Consider the following 24,167-nt stretch of genomic DNA (forward strand, 5'->3'; position numbering starts at 1 on the left):
GCGCGCCTCAGGCAAGCCCGCCTGCGCCCGTCCGCGACCTGGCCGCAACCAGCGCCAGGAACCCTAGTCCTCCCAGGCCTCTCCGCTATGACTCCAGCACCCTCCACGCACTCAATCCCAGAAGACACGCCGACTGCGCAAGATCCTCAGTGAACACCACCCATGGACAGTTCTCGCGCAGACCCTGCCAGAGATCCTTCGCCATAGACATAGCTCCCACTACCACCAAAAGGCCCACCTCATGCACGCACCGCCGTAACCCTCACATGAATCCTCCTCAAAGTGCGCTCCCTGCACCAAAACGCCGTAGAAATCTGGGACCTGATCAACGCCCTCTCGCCCGCAGTCTCATTCTTCACGGAAACCTGGACCAACGCCACTTCCAGCCCGACATCGCCACTGCCATCCCCGATGGCTACAAGATCCAGAGAAAATACTGCCTGCACCGCATAGGAGGAGGACTCGCCATCGCAGGCTCTCCACTTTCAGCACGAGTGACCCCCACTCCAACACAGTACACCTCCACTTCCAGAGCACCCACAGCACCAAGACCGCCCTCCTTGCCACCACTGACAACATCCATGACCAGGGACACACTGCGGCCCTCTCCGCAGCCTTCGACACCGTTTCACATCGCACGCTCGCAGCCAGACTTCATGACGCGGGGATACAAGGAGCCCCCCTCGACTGGATCCAATCCTTCTTCTCGGGCAGGACCCAGAGGATTCGACTCCCTCCCTTCCTGTCCGAACCCACGGAAATCAACTGCAGAGTACCCCAGGGATCTTCACTCAACCCCACGCTCTTCAACATCTACAAGGCCCACCTCGCCGCCATCGTCAGACAGCATGGGCTCAGCATCATATCCTACGCCGACGACACCCAGCTCAACCTCTCCCTCACAAAGAATCCCGTTGACACCAGACTCTGCTTCCAGGAAGGTATGCAGAACGGGACAGCATGGATGAAAGTCAGCTGCTTGAAGCTCAACTCAGACAAGACCGAGGACCTCATTCTCGATGCTGAACCTCTGCCTGGAACAACACCTGGTGGCTCCCTGCCCCGGAAACCCTCCCACCCTACAGACCATGCTCGGAACCTCTGCATCATCCTTGACTCCTCGCTCTCCATGAACCGCCCGGTCAACGCCGTCGCTTCGACTAGTTTCAACTGTCTTCGCACCCTCCATAAGACCTTCAAATGGACCCCCCCTAACTGCAGAAGGCCTGTCACCTCGCACTTATAACCAGTAGACTGGACCACGGCAACGCCCTTTACACCGGAATCAACAGAACTCTTCTACACAAACTCCAAACCATCCAGAACGCCGCAACCAGACTTGTCCTCGGGACACGGCGTCGCAAACAAATGACCCAACACTTTTGAGCCCTCCACTGGCTCCCCTTCAAACTCCTCACCCACGCTTACAAATCCCTCAACAACATTGGACCCAAATACCTCAATGAAAGAGTATCACTCCACGTACCCAAGAGGAACCTCCGCATCACCGACCTCGCCCTGGCAGAGGTCCCTCGCATCTGCAGAAACAGAACTGGCTGGAGAGCTTTCTCCTATATCGCAGCCAAGACCTGAAACGATCTCCCCTTGAACATCAGACGCTCCCACAACCTGCACATGTTCAGGAAGGACCTCAAGACCTGGCTCTTCGACTGAGCCGGAGCCGCCCACACCGCGCCTTGAGACCCCCACAAGTGAGTAGCACGCTATATAAACCCCCTGATTGATTGATTGATTGATTGATATCTCCTGGTGTAACACCTCCCGAATCGTATTTTGAGAATCGCAAAACCCAATGTAGATAAAATATGACAAAAAGTTTGCGATTTAAAAAAATTCGCAGAATAATAATGCGAATACCTAATTTGTGATTCCTAAATTCCGAATTCGCTAACAAGGAATCGCAAATTAGAGAATCGGGTGCAGCATGATGACATCACAACCAGGAAGTGTGACTGCCCATGCTGCACCTGATTGCCAGAAGCTGAGTGAGAGGCTGGGAAGAGAGTGAGAGAATTGTGCACTGCATCTGAGAGAAGGAGAAATGGATCCCCAGGAGGCAGAGAAGCAGCAGGAGGAGAATGTAAGAAAGAGGAATCAGAAATTTGGTGAGACGGAGCAGGAGGTTCTCATCCAGGAAATGGCCGTCCACCAGCGCTGCTTCCGTAGGCGAAGACACTGTGTTCTCCGGGCTTGAAGGCACCATGGTCAAAGTCCAGCGCCTACAAGCAAAAGCATTAAAGTCAATCCAGCGCCAGTTTTCCGCACACAATCACAACATGACTGAGATGAGGGGTGGTGTCATGGGCATGACAGGTGCACTGGAAGGACTGTGCACAGAGATAAGGAGAGACCGGGCAGCCAGGCGCAGGGAGAGACAGCGTCTCCACAGCCGGCTAGACTTATACACCAGAGCTGTGAACCGCCTGTCGACTGCCACGTACCTGCTGGCACGTCCGTGTGTGAGTATGCAGCATGAAATGGCTCACTGCTGCCAGGAGGTGGCCAGGGGCCTGGTGCAGGTCACAAATGCCGTGGACCAGATGCAGGCAGCTGACGTAGGTGGCACAGGACCCCTGAGCTCTATGGTGACTGATCAGTCCAGCAGGAGCAGCATCACTCCACCAATTCCCCAGGACAGACGGCGGAGTGCGCAGCAGGGGTGAACAGCCGATGACTCCAGGGAGCGCAGTGGGCACCCTGAGCGAGGGGCAACAGGCCGTGTCCGCTGAAGTGGCATCAGGGGCACATGGCAATGTGTGAGGCAACACATTGCATCTTGACTCATGGATGACGGACATCTTTGCACTGTGGCACTAACACGTGCAAGCAATTGTGATTAAGTCAGGCTGTGTGACAGATATGTTCCTGCCCCAAGGAAATAAATAATACAGTTTTGCACCAATCTGTAGCATTGTGTCCTCATTTCTCACTAGTTCTGTGTGATCTCATCTCGTCTCTGGTGCCCGGCAGCTGCCCGACACCACCTGCTGGTCTGCGCCGTGGAGCTGGTCCCTCCTCATTCGATGACTCGGAATCTGTGAGCTCCAATGGGGTGCCTTTCTTGGTTGCGATGTTGTGTAGCATGGCAGAGGTGGCCACGATTTTGCAGCATGTCTCGGGCTGTACTGTAGCGCTCCTCCACTCTTATGGAGGCAGCGGAACGGCTCTTAAGGATTCCAAATATTCTCTCAATGGTACAGCGTGTGGCTCTGTGGGCGCTGTTATACCTCCGCTCCCCTGCAGTGTCTAGATTCAGGTACGGAGTCAGGATGTAGTCACGTACAGCATAGGCAGTGTCACCTGCAGGGTGACAAGAATTAGGTTAAACACTGTCCAGCCACTTCAGGCCTTTACTGATTGTGTATTTGAAAGCCATGCATTAACCTAGCAGGTAGCCCTCACCAAACTCGTGAGTCGGTGGTTTATTCCACTGTGGTGAATGAGTCGTGTGTGCTGCCCGGGTATTTCGCAGCAATATCAGTGGTGACAGGTTTGGCATTGCACACTACCTGTATGTTCAGGGAATTATAGGACGTGCGGTTCCTGAACACATACTCATTTTGTAAGGGGGGATAGTGCGACATGGGTCCCATCTATGCAGCTAATTACGTGGGGGAATTAGGCTATATGGTAGAATTCCTGCTTGGTCTGGTCTAGTGCCTGTTGTGTGCTAGGGAATTGGATGTGGTGATGCTGCCTCTGTACCATTGCATCAAGGAAAGCGTGGAAGAAGCGCAACAGTGCACTCTGAGAGAACCCTCCTGCTGTGGCTATCCCCCCCCTAAAAACGCCCTGATGCCAGTAAGTACAGTGAGCACAGGACCTGTATATGGGTGGGAATGGTGTGTGCCATGTTTGTGGGGTGTTCTAGTATGGGTTTGAGCTCCTCTATTAACTCTAGGATGCTGTCTGCGTCCAGCCTGTAGTTCACATGGATCTCCTCCACAGTCCTCTGGAACAGGGTAATGCGCGCTCTGAAGATCCTTTCCTGGCGTCTTCTTCTCTGTGCAGCAGCTCTGAATTGCAGCCTCCTGGCTATCACATACAGCCCAGCCATTGTGGAACCCCTTGTAGCATTGTGGGCCTGTTTATACCACCTACTCAGAGTTGGTGGTAATTGCAATGTGCAAAATTACGATTTGCACAAATTCGCAACTTGCGATTTTTACATGCATTTCATTTTGCGAATTCGCTATTTGCGAGCAGGTTATTGGCGAATATCGCAAATAATGTGTCGCAGATAGCGAGTTCGCATATTTATTCGCAGATTCCCTGCCTCGCAAAATTGGTAATCGCTAAATGTACGATTCCCGTTTGTGCGCACCTGATCCCCTTCCTACAAAGGGACACTCTGTTTTGCGATCGCAAACACAGTTTTTTTGCGATCGCAAACACAGTTTTTTTGCGATTCGCAGTGTTTGCAATCGCAAAACATCTTCATACATATAGCCCCCAGATCCCAGCCAGCTCAATCTAGCGATCTGGCACTGAAGTCTGGCTACCTAAATCTACCGCCAGACTGTATAAACATTATCAAAGAAGCTAGACATCCTACCACAAGAGCCTGCTAAGCAGCCAAGTGGAAGCGGTTTGTGATTTACTGTAATAACAATCACATCAACCCGATAGATTGTTCAGTACAAAACATTATATGCTATTTGTTACATTTACAACGTTCCAACTTAGCATACACTTCTATCCGCTTACATCTTTCTGCAATAGCTGCATACCTCCAAAATAGGCAGCATCTGTCTCTTTTTTGAGTGCCTGTCATTAAGGCATTTATGGAGGCACTCAAAAGAGTTATTCCACCTAGACGTCCACCTGCCCAAGTGTGGAATATTGTTCTCACTAGACTAATTGGTCCACCCTTTGACCCATTGAACTACAATTTCTTACATGGAAAGTGGCTTTTCTAGTTACTATCACATCACTCAGAAGAGTCAGTGAGAACCAAGCATTAACCATAGAGGAACCTTTGTTGTAAATGCACCAAAACAAAGTGGGTTTTCGAACCAACCCTAAATTCCTTCCTAAGGTTGTTCTGCCTTTCACATTAATCAATCGATTGACTTACCTGTTTCTTTCCCTTAATCAGATTCAGTGGTAGAACGTGCTCTACACACGCTAGATGTCAAACGAGCACTGCTGTATTACATTGGAAGGACAAAGCCTTTCCATAACACTAATCAACTTTTTGTAGCATTTGTTCCACCAAACAAGGGCAATGCCATATCAAAATCAGGTATTGTAAGGTGGATTGTTAAGTGTATTCAAATATGCTATACAAAGACTAAAAGAACAACACCAGTTCCCCCTAGAGCACATTCTACACGTAAACTGGGGGCTTCTATGGCATTCCTAGGGAACATACCCATAGACATTTGCACAACTGCAACATGGTCTACTCTTCACACATTCACAAAGCATTACTCAGTGGATGTGTTAGCAACACAACAAGCTAGAGTGGGCCAGGCAGTTTTGCGGACACTATTTCAGACTACTGCAACAGCTACAGGTAACCCACCGCTTTGGAAGATAACTGCTGTATTGTCTATGCACAAGTATATGATCTACAGCTCATATGCCTCGAACGGAAAGTGCTACTTACCAGTATGCATCTGTTCTCAGCATGTAGAGTTGTAGATTCATATACGCCCACCCGCATCCTCGGGTACCTATACATGTTGCAGTTATATCTTACTTAGAAACATACATACATGGGCATTTCCTTTTAAGTACTCTTACTGGTTCCATTATCTCCCTCTGCCGGAAAACAATCTAACAATGGAGTTGATGCCCATGCGCACTATCACCTAAGGGAGGAGTCACCTCCCTCGTGACTGGAAAGACTTCTCCGAAGAAAAACAAAGTGCAAACATGCAGACCCAACACTAGATGGCGATCTATGCAGAAGTATATGAAACTACATCTCTACATGCTGAGAACAGATGCATACAGGTAAGTATCAATTTCATTATGTTTTTTAAAAAAGGAACAGTTTTTCAGATTCTGAGTTCTGAACTGACAGCTGTCAAATATACTTAGGTTCTAAATCTGGCAGCTGCCAAATATTCAACAGTTGTACATCTGGAGCAGATATCCCTCTGTGGAGATCTATTGTTGTAGGTAAGTAACTGTTCCCGCATACTTGATATAGCAAAAGAATATGACAATAATATTCAGAGATTAGGCACACATTTTAGTAACATATAAGAGTTGGATACATTTGCTGTAAAGATAACGGGCCATAAGTATCTTGCAAATTCGCATTGGCAAAGGCCGAAATTCACAGAATTTCGGCCTTTGCGAATGCGAATTTGCTACATGGTATGTATTAAGCAAAATCTGGTGCAAAATAAGGAATCGCAAAATTTGCGATTCCTTATTTTGCAATTGCATTTAAGGAATCACAAATTTTGAGAATTTTTGCAAAATGTCCTTAAGGAATCGCAAATTACCACCAACTTCTAGTTGGTGGTAAGTTGCGAATTCCTTGAAAAATGCAAATTTTTGAAATTTTCAAAGTGCCATGTGACGCACATACATGCCCTTGGGGCATGTATGTGCACTACATGTGCACCCATGCATATTTTAGGGGTGCAAAAGGGTGTCCTTTGGACACCCCTGCACCCTTGAAATTATTCTCAATTTGCCGAATAGCAAATTGCGAATCGCAAATTGAGAATCATTTCCCATTCATTCCTATGGGCCTCCTGGCCCATAGAAATGAATGGGAAAGTATTCCTTAATTGTGATTCGCAATTTGCTAATCGCAATTAATGAATTTTAAGAAATCGCAAAAAAAATGCGATTTTGTACATACATACCCATTTGCGATTCTCAAATAGCGATTTCTTAAAAATCGCTATTTAAGAATCGCAAATGGGTATCTTGATACATATGGCCCAACGTGATTATCTATGACCAATTTCAAAGGAGGGCTATGTATCTCAATCTGTCTTTAAGGCTTACTATGAAAATATTTTGGAATGGACTGTTCATTACATCTTAATACTATGAAATCTGGTTCTATTTTTCTACTGTTTTAGTGCAAGATATGTATTGTTAGGAACAGTAAGTAAATACGTAGGTATGACTAAAGGAAATATGAAGAGAAAGGGTGTAAAGGAGGTAACAACAATACAAAAAACACTGCTTATTCACTGTGTCAGATACCTTTTGGACCAACATACTGGGGTGGGGCAGGAGTAGTGCAGGATCTATATCTAAAACATATTACATCAAAACAAAGTTAAAAAAAATTCTGAACTTAAAATATGTTCTTGAGAATGTATTTCTGTTTTAAACATGAAGCATTGCTCCATCAATGTAGAAAATAGGGGTATATGTTGAGGGGCTGGAGTACCCATCTCAAATAATAACCACAACCCTTCTCAGCGTGACCATTTAAAGTCACAAAATAACCTGAGCTCAACCCCCATGGTAGCTACAGCACAGAGCAGACAGGCAATGTGTAAAGTATTTATGCAGTACCAAAACAGTAATAGGTAAAAACACAACACAGGAAATATCTGAAACAATTTAGAAAAATAAATAAATAAATAAAATGACTCCAAAACCATAAAAATTCAATACAAGACATTTTAGATGTAAATGTGTCCCTCTGGAGCCTATCAACGGCCTTTGACACGGTGTCACGCCCACCCTCATCACACGTCTCCAGGAGACCGGCATGCAGGGACCTGCTGTCCACTAAATATGCCCTTTCCTGACGGAATTGACCCAAATAGTCATGCTCAAACCATACACCTCTGAAGCACGTAAACGTATCTGTGGATTACCTCAAAGCTGATTCCTCATCCCTAACTTTGTTCAAGAAATATTTATGACTCCTCTAACCAACATCATCTGCTCTCAAGGCATCCACAATGCATCAGAATAAAATAAGAACAAAGAAAGTCTTGAAAGTATACAAGACAAATCATACACTGAGATCAATTCACACATGTGCGCCTAATAATCAGAACACTTCTGATATAGTTCATAACAGCAACACATATTTCTGTTGAGCCAAGTTGTTGTAAAAATATTAAAGCCAATGAATATTGCCTAATGTTCACAGACTTTAAGACATGGAGTAAGAATCGTTTTCAAGCATTTTCATACAGTGAATAGAATAACATAAAGTGCACCATGCTTTGTTGCATAAAGTTATCACAGGGGTATTTGGGAAGAGATTTTAACCAAGACCCCTGGACTAGAAAGGCACATAAAAAGTGAATAGTGCAAATTCAGAACCTCGTTAAATAAAACCTAGGCTATGAAATAAAACAAGATAAGACTCCAGACCCGTGAACGTAATCAGGTTTGAATGCACTACCACTGTTTGCATCTTTAAGGCTTTAAGGGCCATATGTATCTAGGTACCCATTTGCGATTCTGAATTTGCGATTTTTTGCAAATCGCAGATTCAGAATCGCGAATTGGTATGCATGTAACAAATCGCAATTCAATAGCGATTCGGTAAAAATCGCTATTTAATTGCGAGATTCCCAAATGCGATTCCTGAACCTTAAGAAATCGCAATTTTGCGATTTCTTAACGGAAAAAATCACAATTTTGCGAATTTCGCAAATCAGCCAATCGGAAACTCAGGTGCAGCTTGATGACATCACAACCAGGAAGTGACTGACTACCCATGCTGCACCTGAGTTGCGGAGTCAGATTTAAGGAGTGCTGGAGAGTGAACTGTGCTTTTTCATCAACATGGCTGAAACTGGAGACATGCCCAGCCAGGAAATGCAGCAGCAGGAGGGAGAATGTGCAAGGAAAAGGAAACATAAATTCTCTGAGGCTGAACTGGAGGCATTAATACAGGAAATGGTGGCAAATCATGAGTTACTGTTTGGCAAGAATTATTTGAAGGTGCCAGAGACCTGCAAAAGGCACATTTGGGCTGACATACAGCAGAAAGTGAACGCAGTGGGGGTGACACACCGGAGTGTAGATGAACTACGAAAGCGCAGGTCTGACCTGCGCCAGCGCTCCAAAGAGAAGTTAGCTGCCAGGCTGGAGCAGTCCAGGCACACCGGTGGAGGGACCTCAACAGTGTCTGACTCAACACCTCTGGAGGAACTGGTGGAGGGGACCCTGCAACCAGAAAGCGTAATGGGCGTGGCTGATCTAGACCGCTCCGATCAACCAGCATCTGAACCAGGTAAGAAGCATGCCATCACACCCCTAACACCATCGAAACACCCCCCAGCAGCGACCTAGGGGCAGGAAAAAAGATTTGTAGTCCAGAGCAGGTACACAGGCAGACACAGCAATGCATTATGGGAGATGTAGTCACATGAAATTCAAAGTTGTCCATTTTCAGCCAGCCAGTCCCAAATATCATGTGCAGGTCTGGAAAGGGAAATAATTAACAAATGTAATCCCAAACGGTGAAATTTATTATTTTCAAAGTGCAAGTGAGAACAGTTAATAAATGTGTGCTTTTCTGTCCACAGCACCATCTACAACACAGTCTACAGGCAGTGTAACATTGAATGATCGTCCAAACTTAGGAGACGCAGGGCATGAGGAGCACACAGATGGGGAGGACAGCCCTGTCATCCCTCAAAAGAAACAAAGGAGACACATAGTAAGACCACTATCACTAATGGAGGGCGAGGCAGAGGACAGCGATGAAAATGTGTACTCCGAAACCACACAGCCACAGCAAGAAGTCAGTGCACAAGACCACCAAGTCCCACAAGGCACAGCCAGGTGCAGACGTCGCACAACCAGCAATAATGAAGATCGGGGTGAGGAATCAGTGTTTGCCGGCCTGGAAATGAATATGTTGCAGGTGCAGCGCCTGCAAGCAAAAAACATAAAATCATTACAAAGAGAGGTGAGGGCAGGTTTCAGGGCAATAACAGTTGAACTGAGGGGTGCCATGCAGGTGCTTTGTGAAGAACTACGCGCAGACCGTGCTGCTAGGCGCCGAGAGCTGCAGCGCCTGGATCGATATACACGGGCCATTAACCGCTTGGCCTCTGCCACAAACATCCTGTCTAGGCGCAGCATACACATGCAGCGGGAATTTCCACATGGTAGCCAGGATATAGCTACTGCACTTGTGCAGGTAACATCTGCTGTTGACGAGCTGCGGGCAGTTCGTACTACAGGGCCTGGAGTACTAACTCCCAGTGAAGAGGACGCACAGTCAGGGCGGAGCAGCAACACCCCACCACCCATCATGGAGAGGCGCCGTAGTGGCAGAAACAATAGGCCTACAATGTCCAATGAGGATAACGCTGTGCAACAACCAACAGGGGCCTCAGCTAGGCTGCGCCGCATATGAGGTGTTTACTTTGATACCACTGGGAGAGGGGAGCTACAGACTTGACTTTACACTCACTCCTGTTTTCTATATTGCACTGTGAGGAAAACATGTGCATGACACATGGAGTGTGGCTAGTTGGCATTAAGGATGTGTGACATTATTTCTCCTGCAATTAAGGAATAAAAACGCAGTCATACACATGAGATATGGCATTATGTCATTTTTTCTTACCTAGAAATAGTTGCGCGTAATCTCATCATGCACCATCTGCCATACATCCTGGTCCAGGCCCCTCCACGTCAGAGGATTCTGATTCACTCAGCTCCACTGGTGTGCCTTTCCTGGTGGCGATGTTGTGCAGCATGGCACATGCTACCACTATCTTGCAACATGTTTTTGGGCTGTATTGTAATGCACCTCCACTTTTATGGAGGCAGCGGAATCTGCTCTTCAGTATCCCGAATGTGCGTTCAATGGTGCCTCTGGTTGATATGTGTGCTCTGTTGTATCGCCGCTCCCCAATATTGGCAGGATTCAGGTAGGGCGTCAAAATGAAATCCCGGACTGCATATGCACTGTCACCTGTGGGTTGAAATGTTAATGGTTAGTCACTGAACTGCACATGGTAGTCAGTACAAATGTGCCCTATGTTTAAATGCATTTACCTAGAAGATATCCCTCGCCAAGCTCCCCTCTTGAGAGTCTACGGTATACCCCACTGTGACGGAAGATGAAAGCGTCATGTGTGCTGCCTGGATATTTTGCTACTATGTCATTGATGATGTCTTTGGCATCACACACCACCTGTATGTTTAGTGAATGGTAGCATTTGCGGTTCCTGAACACATACTCATTGTTTGAGGGGGGATATTGCAACATGTGTCCCATCTATGCATCCTATCACGTGGGGGATTAGGGCAATTTGGTAAAAGTCCTGCTTGGTCTTGTCTAGTGCCTGTGGGGTTCTTGGGTGGTGTTTCATCCTCTGTACCATGGCATCACGGAACGCATGGAAAAAGCGCAAAAGTGCACTTTGTGACACCCCTCCTGCTGTGACTATCACCCCCTGAAAACTACCTGAGGCCAATAGGTGTAGTGAACACAGGACCTGGATGTGAGTGGGGATGGCATGTGTCCTGCATGTGGGGTGTTCAAGGAAGGGTCTGAGTTCTTCAATTAAATCAAGAATACTGTCTTCATCCAGTCTGTAGTGGGTGTAGATGTCCTCCTCAGTGCGCTGGTAGATGGTGATGCTCGCACGGAATATCCTCTCCTGGCATCTCCTCCTCTGTGCAGCAGCTCTGAGTCGCATCCTCCTGGCTATCAAGTAAAGCCCCGCCATTGTGGAAAAAAGTCTGTTGCATTCTGGTACTCCTTATATAGGTTGCACCTGGTTACCACCTGCTGCTACTTGGTGGTAATTGCGATTCTGTAAATTGCGAATTTCCGAAAATCGCAATTTGCGATTGTTTCATACATTCCATTGCGATTTCTTTTTTTGCGATTTTCCGTTTGCGAATTTCGCACACTGAGAAATCACAAAAATAGGAAATCGCAGGAAATTCGCACATTTTTCAATCTTGCAAATTAATGAATCGCATTGTCACCTTAGGGGTGTACAAGAAGAAACGGAGCCCAAACTGAAGGGAAGGTCTATGGTGTTTATTACTGAAACAAAGTCTGTGAATAGTACAAGGCACAATTCAACATCAGTAGCTTGTTGGGTTGTCTTCAAAACGGGTGGAACGTCTCCCAAGAGCGACGCCGTCGTCTTCTTCCTTCTCACGCTCACAAGCCCCAAAAACAAAGGAAAACAGGCGGCTGTTAGTTCACAGCTTAAACGCTATAAGCACCTTCAGGGAGGGGAGTGAGGGCAACACGCGTGAGGACAGAACAGAATACCGACACCTGGGAAGCTGACCAAACAAAGGGTGAACGTGAAGTGCTCAGGAGTCTCCGTGCCCCTTCCGACCTCCCTCCTCCCGCTGCTGCCCCTTCCCGACTCTCTTAAAAGGAAACAGGGTACGCAAACGCTCACGTACCTGGTAAAGCCACGCGTCTTCCTGCGTGTGGCTGGGCGGTGCGTGGGAACGGTGGCCTCCTGGCTTCTCCGGCGTCCTCGCGTCGTCTTCGTCCCCTTGGTCAGGAAGCCGATTGGTGGTGTCTGCGCCGTCTTCCTCCTTCGGCGCTCCGCGGCCTCGACTTCCTTCCGCCGTCCGGGTCTCTCGGTGGGTGATTTCTCTACGGGGCTTCGGTACCAAAGAGCTCCGCACCATCCACACCTCGGCGTCTTCCGGCTCTTCCTTTTCTCGTCCTGTTCCGCGCTCTGATTGGTTTGACGGTGTCCACGTCATAGGAGGGAAGTCCTCCTCGCAGGAATCCCAGTCGGTCTTAAAGGGCCCGTGCCCTTCCTGCAAGCGAGACGTAGAGTCCGTTACGGGGCAGGAGTGGACCCCGTGACACGCATTTAATGCGATTTCTTGTTTTGAAAGCCACTTTTGCTACATACATTCCGAATAGTGAATTTTCATTCGCAAACGCTTGTTTTTGCGAATCGCAACATTTGCGAATGAAAATTTGCTTCATAGGCCCCTACTGCCCTATTTTTAGACTGGTAGTCAAGATAAATGTTTTTTACCCTTAATTTAGACAGAAAAGTAGTCACTAGAGGATAAAATAAAATAAAGTAAATAACGCTAGGCAATCTTCCAAAACTGATCTAGAGAAGGCTGCTTCTTGAGAGGACCACATTTTGACCCACAAAAGTAACAGGGCAAGTTGGGCCATATGAGATAAATATTTAGGCCCAGTTTCTCATGACCAACATGCAAGGAAAGTGAGTTTGGGTAGATAAAATATGTTTTCCAAGATCTGTGGATGTTCTACGTTTACGTAACCCCCAAACCATATAGACCACTGGAATGCATTTGTAAATAAAAAGCATTTATTTTACCTATTTCGCAGCTAGCCTAGATGAGAAACAAAACAGTGCATCTACCGTGTAATGAAATTGTTGTGCTCTAATGTTAAAAAGGTGGGCCCAGCTTAAAGAGCTATCAAAGGGTATACCCAAATAGTAGATTTTTTTAGGCCCATGGACATCTAAAATGATTTTGAGAAGTTAACCCTCAAATCTAGGTTAAGTTTGAATGAGGCGGAGGATTCCAGCAATGATTGAAGCCCATTAGCTATTTGCGCGAGAAACACAGCATTGTCCGCATGTAGGAGACATGGGACCGGACGATCATCTATGAGGAATGCCTTACCCATTTTCAATCAAATGTTGGTCCAAACCATTTATATAAAGAAGAAAAAGGAATGAGGCCAAAATGTATTCTTGCCGTACCCCTCTTGTAGATTTAATTGGAGCAGTACTTTCCCCGAGTTGTTCATATCGCATTTTAACCGTGGTATTAGATTTTAATCGTTTGAGGAGGTCCACCATAGATTCTATCCTGAGCCACAATTTGGAGCGATTAAGATTATCACGGGCTCAGGAGAGGTCCATAAAAGCCAGATGTAAAGCAACTTCCCTCGCTTTGACCTATTTCCCAACTATAAGTGAAAGGTTGAGACACTGCTCCACCGTGCCAACACCAGGGTGGAAGCCAAATTGGACTGTAGAACCCCATCCTAGTATCTTAGAACTTAAATCCAGCAAAGAGATGGGTCTGTAACAACTTGGGTCACTTTTCTCCTTTTTTTTAAAGATCAGCACAGTAACTGCTTCCTTCCAGGAGGCCAATGACAGCAGCATGCAAGACATTTATAATGAGAGGAGCCCATAAGTCTAAATTTGCCTTGAATAAGTGTATAGGGACTCCATCTGGGCCTGGCGCTTTGCGTGCCCCACTTACTTCCATATTTCCTTCCTTTTAATACAATGCACCCTGCCTTATGGGAAGTAAGCCCTACTTAGGGGTGACTTATTAGGATTAAAAAGGAAAGTTTGGGACTGTCAAAAGGGTTTATTTTTTGACAGATCAAATATGCAGTTTTAAAACTGCACAGCCAGGCCCCAATGCTAAGCCTCCAGTCATGTTTGCACTGTCATTGTAGTTGGTGGCACAATGGGTGCTGTTGACCACAGCTGACTTTTAGCTTACAGACCCTGTGTACACTCGGTACCACATACTAGGGACTTGCAGGTAAGGTGAAAAGGCCAATTAGGGGTATTCCAATTTCATTGTGTTGAAAGGGAGAGCATAACCATTTTGTCATTGGATAGCTGGGTAAAGGGCACAGAGTTCTACATCCAGCGAAAACATTTGTGTCACATATCTGTAGGTCCACCATGCAAAAGATGGTCATTTCCAATAATCATCTCCGTGTGAAAATTGGTTAACTGCTTTGATAATAATGATATTATTGATTTTAACTTCATACATATTGACTGAATTTTTATTCAGGGGACACCGGCTCAGCGAACCCCAGCCAGGCCGCCGACAACCTCACGAAGTGGATCAGCAACTGCGCGGACGAACTCGCCCCGCTGAGGACCCCGCCCAGCAGACCCGGCAGCAGAAAAGCCCCATGGTTCACCGACTAACTCAAGAGCTCCAAGAAGAACTGCCGAGCCCTCGAGAAAGGATGGAGAAGGGAACCAACAACGGACAACATGAACACCCTCAAGCTCGCCACCCGGAAACACCACCAACTGATCCGCGCCACCAAGAAAAATGCATACAAGGACCGGCTGGACAACAACGCACACAACTGCAAGGAACTCTTCAACATCGTGAAAGAGCTCTCCAACCCCAACGCCGGAAACAACGACATCACCCCGTCGCAAGACCTCTGCAACTCCCTCGCCTCCTACTTCCACAACAAGATCGCGGACATACACAACAGCTTCAGCATCCAACCGACGCACGCCACAACCGCAGCAACGCCACCCACCACCACCCTCCGCGCCTGGACTCCGATCAGCACTGAAGACACCGTTCGCACAATGAACTCCATCCACTCCGGATCTCCGACCGACCCCTGCCCTCACCACGTCTTCAACAAGGCCGACGTTGTCATCGCACCCCACCTGCGGGACATCATCAACACCTCCTTCGACACCGCCACCTTCCCGGAGAGCTGGAAACACGCAGAACTCAGCGCCCTACTCTAGAAACCTACAGCGGACCCCACCGAACTCAAGAATTACCGTCCCATCTCGCTCCTCCCGTTCCCGGCCAAAGTCATCGAAAAGACCGTCAACAAACAGCTGGCCGCCTTCCTCGAGACGAATGGATCCCTCGACCCCTCACAGTCTGGCTTCCGAGCCAACCACAGCACCGAGACCGCTCTCATCGCTGCCACCGATGACATCCGAGCCATGATGGACAACGGAGAAACAGCGGCCCTCATCCTCCTGGACCTCTCCGCGGCATTCGATACTGTCTGCCACCGCACCCTAGTGCAGCGCCTCGGCAACATCGGAATCCAGGAGAAGGCACTGGAATGGATCACCTCCTTCTTCGACGGAAGAACACAGAGAGTCCGCCTACCACCGTACAAGTCAGAGGCCACCGAAGTCATCTGCGGCGTCCCTCAAGGGTCCTCGTTGAGTCCCACCCTCTTCAACATCTACATGAGCCCTCTCGCGGCCATTGCACGCCAACACAACCTCAACATAATCTCCTACGCGGACGACACCCAGCTAATCCTCTCCCTGACCAACGACCCCGCCGCCGCCAGAGCCAACCTTCACGAAGGGATGAAAGATGTAGCCGAGTGGATGACGACCAGCCGCCTGAAACTGAACTCAGACAAAACGGAGGTCCTCATCCTGGGCTCCTTGCCCTCCGCCTGGGACGACTCCTGGTGGCCCCCCGCCCTGGGCACCGCACCCAAACCGACGGACCACGCACGCAACCTGGGCTTCATCCTGGACTCCTCCATCTCCATGACCAGACAAGTCAACGCCGTCTCCTCGTCGTGCTTCAACATCCTGCGCATGCTACGGAAGATCTTCTGGTGGATCCCCACCGAGACCAGGAAGACTGTCACGAATGGCCCTCGTCACCAGCCGACTGGACTACGGCAACGCCCTCTACGCCGGAACCACCGCCAAGCTCCAGAAGAGACTCCAGCGGATCCAGAACGCCTCAGCCAGACTCATCCTCGACATCCCACGAAACAGCCACATCTCCGGACATCTGAGAGACCTGCACTGGCTGCCCGTCAACAAAAGAATCACCTTCCGTCTCCTCACCCACGCTCACAAAGCCCTACACGACCAAGGCCCGAACTACCTCAACAACCGAATCAACTTCTACGCTCCCAAGCGCCACCTCAGATCTACCAGCCACGCCCTCGCCGCCGTCCCCCGCATCCGAAGAGCGACAACAGGAGGTAGGTCCTTCTCCTACCTGGCCGCCAAGACCTGGAACTCCCTCCCAACCGACCTGCGCCTGACCCAAGACCACCTCTCCTTCAGGAAGAAGCTCAAGACCTGGCTGTTCGAGCAGTGACGGCACCCCCCCCTCCTAGCGCCTTGAGACCCTATGGGTGAGTAGTGCGCTATACAAATGTCTTGATTGATTGATTGACAATAGAAACGCAACTTGAATAGAAATGGAAATGTGCGGTATAGCAGAATCCACATGTATACTTTCAGTCAAAGTCTTTGTTGATCTGTACGTTTCCCATTTTAGCGAGATACAGTTTTTGAGGACTTTTATTCAAGCAGCGAACATGAAATATATTAAATAGTTGGTATATAGCACATGTAGTGATGCTCACACATGTTAATGAGATAAATGTGAGGATTGTCTTTGAGGTTGACTGAGTGCTTCTAGCCCAGGCGGGTTGAGAGTCTTCGTTTTACCAGAAACATAAGTGTAAAGAGGCACCTATCATTTAGTCTTTCAGAGGGATACAGTGTCTGCATTTCTACTTCCAGTCTCATTGCATTCAGAAATTATATTAATTCTTAAAACTACCCCGTGAGCTGCTCCTCATAACACTCATCCCCTTCCAGTCCAATAACTATTAAATTTGGAGAATAAGATCTTTGCTAAAGCTTTGGCACAAAGGAGCATGATTTTGTACTTCCAGGAAGGAGCTCTTGATTATGTACATTGTAGAAGCTTGGAGAGGTATATGATGTATAAAGTAAGGTAATAGGCAGCCAGTAGTTACAAGTGAGATTGCTAAATCATTCGATTCTGGCCAGTGGATTTATATCAGGAATGTGCCAGAGCCTATAGAATTTGGCCGACTGCACATTAATGCTGATTTGGGGCCATATGTATCAAGCTCCCCTTTTGCGATTCTCAATTTTTGATTTTTCGCGAATCGCAATTTGAGCATCGCAAAACGGTATGTACATAAAAAAAATCGCAAAAAATAGCGATTCAGTAATAATCGCTATTTTCATTGCGACGCCCCAAATAGCGATTTCTTAACGGAAAAAATCGCAATTTTGCGAAATTCACAAATCTGAGAATCGGAAACTCAGGTGCAGCTGGAGAGGGAGCTCTGCAGTGCTACAAAGAATGGAAGACACTGGTGACATGGCCAGCCAGGACACACAGCAGCAGCAGCAGGGGGAAACACAGAGGAAAAGAAAACAAAAGTTCTCTGAAGCTGAGTTGGAGGTCCTGATACAAGAAATGGTGATAAGCAATGAGCACCTATTTGGGAAGAAATCACTCAGGGTGCCTGAGACACGCAAGCGGCGTATATGGTCAGAAATCCAGTGCAAAGTGAACGCTGTAGTGTCACACACAGTGAGTGTGGAAGATTTAAGAAAGCGCTGGTATGATATGCGCCAGCGCTCCAAGGAGAAGGTGGCTGCCAGGTTGAAGCAGGCCAGGACGACTGGTGGAGGGACCTCTAGTGCAACTGACTCCACACCTCTGGAGGAACTGGTTGAGGGGTCCCTGCTTCCAGAAAGTGTAATGGGCGTGGCCAACCTTGACAGCTCTGACCCCCAGTACCAGGACAAGGTAAGAAGCACGCCCTCACACCCCTGATACCCCCCAACTACCCCCACACACCCAGCAGCGACCCAGGGGCAGGACAAAACTAGAAGTCCAGTGCAGGTACACAAGCACACACAGCAATGCATTATGGGAGACGTAGTCACATGCACATTACAGTGGTGCATTTACACCCAGCCAGTCCCCAATAGCATGTGCACAGCAGGAACGGCAAATACGAGACACATGTAATCCCAAACAGTGATATTTAATACATGACAAGTGCAAGTCAGAACAGTTAATAAATGTGTGCTTTTATGTCCACAGCACCATCTGGAACACAGGCAACAGGCAGTAGAAGACTGGACGATTCCCCTAACACACAAGCAGCAGGGCAAGAGGAGGATACAGAGGAGGAGGACAGCCAGTAAACCCTCCAAAACGCTGCAGGAGGAATGTAGTGGCACCACTGCCCCCATTGGAGGACGAGGGCCAGGACACAGATGGCGATGTCAAACCTGTCCCAACACAGCCAGAGCCACGACACCGTGCACGAGCTGATGAGATCCCAACAGTTCCAACCAGGCGCAGGTCTCATGCATCCAGCAGTGCTACAGACCCAGGAGGTCACACAGTGTTCGGCGGGCTGGAGATGCACATGTTGCAACTACAGCGCCTGCAGGCCAAAAACATAAAATTACTACTGAGGGAAGTCAGGGTAGGCTTCAGGGGCATGACGGGTGCCCTGGAGGCACTCTGTGCGGAACTTCAGGCTGACCGCGCTGCTAGGCACAGGGAGATGCAGCGCCTAGATCTGTACACACGGGCGGTGAACCGTCTGTCCTCTGCTACAAATGTGCTATCAAGGCGCAGCATCTGTATGCAGCGTGAGGTGGCACACAACAGCCAGGACGTTGCAAGGGCCCTGGTCCAATTCACATCTGCTGTAGATGAGCTGCGGGCAGTTCGCACTACTGGGCCAGGAGTCCTAACTCCCACAGATGAGGACGTACAATCCGTAAGGAGCAGCAACACCCCCCGCCCACCATGGATAGGCGCTGTAGTGGCCGTACCAGTAGGCATAGTGGGCCAAGTGAGGAGGGCACTGTGCAACCCCAAACAGGGGCTTCGTCCCGACGGCGCCGCATTTGTGGTGCACTGAATAGGACCACTGGATGGGTGCAGCTACCCAATTTACATGGGCACTGATCGCACAATTGCACTGTGACAGTAACATGTGCTGGACATTAGGAGATACATTGTGTGGCACTCAGGCTGTGTGCCATCATTCATCCTGATGTTAAGGAAATTAAACACAGTCTCACAAATGATATCTAGCATTGTGTCATATTTTCTTACCTAGAAATAGTTGGGTGTAATCTCATCTCGCCTCTGGCGCCCAGCAGCTGCGCCAACTACACCGGCTGGCATGCGTCCTGGAGCTTGCCCCTTCACATCTGATGAATCCGATTCACTGAGCTCCACCGGTGTGCCTTTCCTGGTGGCGATGTTGTGCAGCATGGCACATGCTACCACTATCTTGCAATAGTTCTGGGGGCTGTATTGTAGTGCCCCTCTACTCTTATGTAGGCATCTGAATCTGCTCTTGAGTATCCCGAAGGTCCGCTCAATTGTGCCTCTGGTTGCTATGTGGGCGTTGTTGTACCGCCGCTCCCCAGCGTTGGGGTTTGAGGTAAGTATGAAGTCATGGACCGTATACGCACTGTCACCTGTGGGGTGGGAAGAATATGGTTAAACACTGTCCTGCACATGCTATCCTTAACTAGTGTGGCCTCTGTACAAAAGCATTTACCTAGTAGATATCCCTCAGCAAACTCCCCACTTGTGAGTCGACGGTGCATCCCACTGTGGCGGAAGATGAAAGCGTTGTGCGTGCTGCCTGGGTATTTTGCGACAATGTCGGTGATGATGTGCTTGGCATCACACACCACCTGTATGTTCAGGGAATGGTAGGATTTGCGATTCCTGAACACGTACTCATTCTGGGAGGGGGGCGATATTGCGACCTGGGTCCCATCTATGTAGCCAATTACGTGGGGGAATTGGGCTGTTTAATTGAAATCCTGCTTGGTCTGGTCTAGTGCCTGTGGGGTGCTCGGGAAGTGAATGTGGTGATGCAGCCTTTGTACCATGGCATCAAGGAACGCGTGGAAAAAGCGCGACAATGCACTCTGTGACACCCCTCCTGCTGAGGCTATCACCCCCTGGAAACTACCTGATGCCAAGAGGTGCAGTGAGCACAGGACCTGGATGTGGGTGGGGATGGAGTGTGTCCTGCGTGTGGGGTGTTCAAGAATGGGTTGGGGTTCCTCAATTAACTCAAGGATGCTCGCTTCATCCAGTCTGTAGTGTGTATGGATGTCCTCAACAGCTCAACAGTCCGCTGGAACAGGGTAATGCGCGCACGGTATATCCTCTCGTGGCGTCTCCTCCTCTGTGCAGCAGCTCTGAGTCGCAGCCTCCTGGCTATCACGTACAGCCCAGCCATTGTGGAAAAAGTCTGTTGCATTGTGGGACTCCTTAAATAGCTTGCATCTGGTTACCACCTGCTCATACTTGGTGTCACTTGCGATTCTCTAAATTGCTAAATCCGTGAATTTGCTATTTGAGATTTTTTCATACATTGCATAGCGATTTCTTAATTTCCGATATCCCGTTTGTGAATTTCGCAAACTGAGAAAATCGCAAAATAAGAAATTGCTAGGGAATTCGCAGAATTATGGTTCTCGCAACGTAAGGAATCGCTATATTTGCGATTTCTCATTTTGCGATGCGATTATGCATTATACATAGGAAATAGCTAATTTTTTATCGTAAATGCTGTTTTTTGCGAATCACTTGATACATATGGCTCTTGGTCAATAAAACAGAGAGCCAACCCTTGCCTCTGTTGTTTTGCTCAATTTCTAATGGTGGGCTGTTGGACATCTAACTCCAAGAGGTAGGTAACGATTTGATATATAAAAATTAACTTACTGGTAGTGTGGTGCTTTGGTCTTTAGCTGTACTAGTTATTTGGATTAATACTGATCTGACTGTCTGCACTGAGGAGTAAGTGCAGTCAAAGGCATATAAAAAAAAAATTAATGCTATAGAAAAAATGTGTTGCTTTCAGCATGCACACACTACCCATATCTGACGAGCTACTGAACAACAGAATATCAAGATAGTGGCCATCTTGTAACTGTAAAACAATTACAGGGTATCAGACTAGAATACTGTTTCAAGATGGCTGCCATGATTATAACTGAGAGAGGCAGCGGTACGGGGGAGTGAGTACTGACAAAAACATCTGAACAACAAATAGTAAAATAGAGGTGGAAGGACACACCTAAACACAATAGAAAGCGATGTGACTAAAGTGCTTCTGTTGGCAGGAGTGACAAGTAATGTCTCAAGCCAATGGCTAAAGGTTCTAGTGCAAAATACACTAATGATTCGGGGTGTAGATTTTTTTTTTTAAAGATAAAATTGTCCTGGGTCAAAATGCTACCCACATGTAAATGTACTGCAAATCATTTAATTTGCTCCACCTATTCACTAACTGAGTGTGATGGGCTGGCACAGGTACATCATTCTAAAGTAAAACATACCTTTCTAACTGCAAACATATTTCAGGAGAGTTTGAGCTTGTCTTGGGTATGATAGTGATGTCTTCACTGAGACATTGGTGCATTTTATGGGCATTTCAACATTGATTTTCATGTCCGGTTTCTAATGATGTGGAGCTGCAGTGTTCAGTACAGTAATGGGAAGGAGCTAAATTGTTAAAAGTAGAACCTACAAAAGGTAATCTACATTTAAACTATAGTAGGACGTGCATTAACCCATTGATCCAACACTTTGTTTGGTAACTGTGGCCAATACATTGCAATGAATGTGTGCAGCAGGTGTATTAACCCACTGAGCTGTTCTATGCAGCAAGTGCATTTACTGGCAGTTTTCTCACTGGATTAGAACCTGTGATCTGCAGACAAAATGTTTATGTTTGCAGGAGAATTTAAACCAACCAAACTGAACTGCATATTACACAGAACTCTGCAATAGGAACATTCTGTGCAGCATTTTTTATTTGACTCTACAAAGTAATAAAAAGGATGTTTGTTTTTGACTTTTAAATATTTTATTATTTCCTTTCCTTCTTTGCCCCTCTGGTTACACTGTGGTTTACTGTAGTGAGACTCCTCTTTCATCTATTTTACCATTTTGTTTTATTTTGGATTGGTATCTTTTTCTTTTTGTTTATTCTTCACTTGAATTTCTGTACTCTTTAAATGTGCCCTCTTTCCCACCCCTTTATATGTTTGCTTCTCCTTTCCTATTCTTGTTTTTCTTGCTTTCCCTTGTTTATAAAACGCCTGAGAGCAGTACTCAAACCTATAGATGCTTTGTGGCGAGAAAGACACACACAGATTATAAACACAGCCTCCCTAGAGGGAGATAAACTGCACAGGCACAATTGACACAACCCTTCTGTAGCGTTACATGAAAAGAGACACCCCACCTGTAGATGGCCTTTCCCTACCAAAAACACACACACTCATGCAAGATGAAGCAATGTCCAGAATGCATAGGCTTCCAGCGGCCTGGGGCTATGGAGGATAAAGTGTCTCTACATGTGGATGACCTTCTCATTTATCTAGGTAACCCATATTGTCAGGAACGAGAGCTATGAATCTTCTCAATTAATTCAGTCTGCACTCCAAACTCAAAGTAAATTAAAATGCAACTTGATTATTCCACTGCTGTCCTGGAAGTTAGTTCTTGGACATGGTCCATTCTGGCAGGCACGCAGGTGAATACACAACCTATTAAGAACCTAGATATCTTAATAATCGAGAAGCAATTGTCTGACCTAAAAATATTTACAGCTAGATTCATCAACGTGAAATCGGCTCGCAAAGGGCCGGATTCTGAGAATCTGGCCCTTTGCGAGCACAATTTTTGCATTTGGAATTCATCATCCCAAATGCAAAAATCGCTATTATAGAATTCGCATTTTTGCGAGGAATTGCATTTAAGGAATCTCTATTTGAGATTCCTTAAATGCAATTCATTAACCATTTTTAAATTGCGAATTCGCAATTTTTGACCGCTATTTACCACGAAGTTACACTTCGTGGTAAATAGCGAAAACTTAGAAAAATGCACTTCAGTGCATTTTTCTAAGTTGCATGTTACACACACACATGTCCTTTGGACATGTGTGTGCGCAACACATGTGTACATTTTCATTTCAGGGGTGCTACAGGGTGTCCTTTGGACATCCCTGCACCCTTGAAATCGCATCCTTATTTGCGATTAGCAAATTGCTAATCGCAAATAAGGAAGGTGTAGGAATTGTATTTCTTTATGCAATTTCTACATGAATCCCGTTTTGCAAGTCCTTAATAGCGATTCCTTAATAATCACTATTAAGGACTCGCAAATCAGGACTATGATGAATCTAGCTGATTGTCCCTATTGGATCTGCTAAACACGCACCCTCCATAGTTCAGCTTGACCTTTTTGTAGTTTTTTTTAGAAGCCACACTTCCCTGTGATCATTTATTTGGCAGGGCGGACTTACCAGAGTAGTAATGGCCAAATGCTGTAAACATCATCTCCTATTCCAAGGCTGCCCATCTACAGATAATAAATGTCTCAATAGATGGCTCCACCTTTGAACCCACATATAAAACTGACTGGCCCTAACAGAAGTCTATCCCTTGCATTACTGCTGCTCACAACTAGAGTAATACTGGAAACACGTCTGCCTGGCAAAGACAATAAAATCAATACAGCGCCAAATGAAGGCGGGCTTCATGGACCTGATGGGTGCCCTGGAGGCACTGTGCACAGAGATGCAGGAAGACCGTGCAGCCATGCCTAAAGCAATCAGAGCCAGTGGGTCTTGTGTGTCCTTTAGCCCT

At 47.2% G+C, this 24,167-nt stretch overlaps 1 protein-coding gene across 2 annotated transcripts in view; it reads left to right on the top strand.

The window, feature by feature from the left end:
- The window catches only part of LOC144772344 (uncharacterized), a 142,249-nt gene that overhangs the window by 103,710 nt on the left and 14,372 nt on the right, over positions 1 to 24,167 (top strand). The window contains exon 6 of one of the 2 annotated variants that reach the window (XM_078656601.1): positions 9,498 to 10,490. The exons of the other annotated variant lie outside the window; for it this stretch is intronic. Coding sequence (XP_078512727.1) covers positions 9,498 to 10,336 — 839 coding nt within the window. The 3' untranslated portion in view covers positions 10,337 to 10,490. Of the gene's footprint in view, positions 1 to 9,497; positions 10,491 to 24,167 lie in introns of those variants that run through there. 2 annotated transcript variants of the gene reach the window in all.

The sequence above is a fragment of the Lissotriton helveticus genome, chromosome 8, assembly GCF_964261635.1.
Source record: "Lissotriton helveticus chromosome 8, aLisHel1.1, whole genome shotgun sequence".
Lineage (NCBI taxonomy): Eukaryota > Metazoa > Chordata > Amphibia > Caudata > Salamandridae > Lissotriton > Lissotriton helveticus.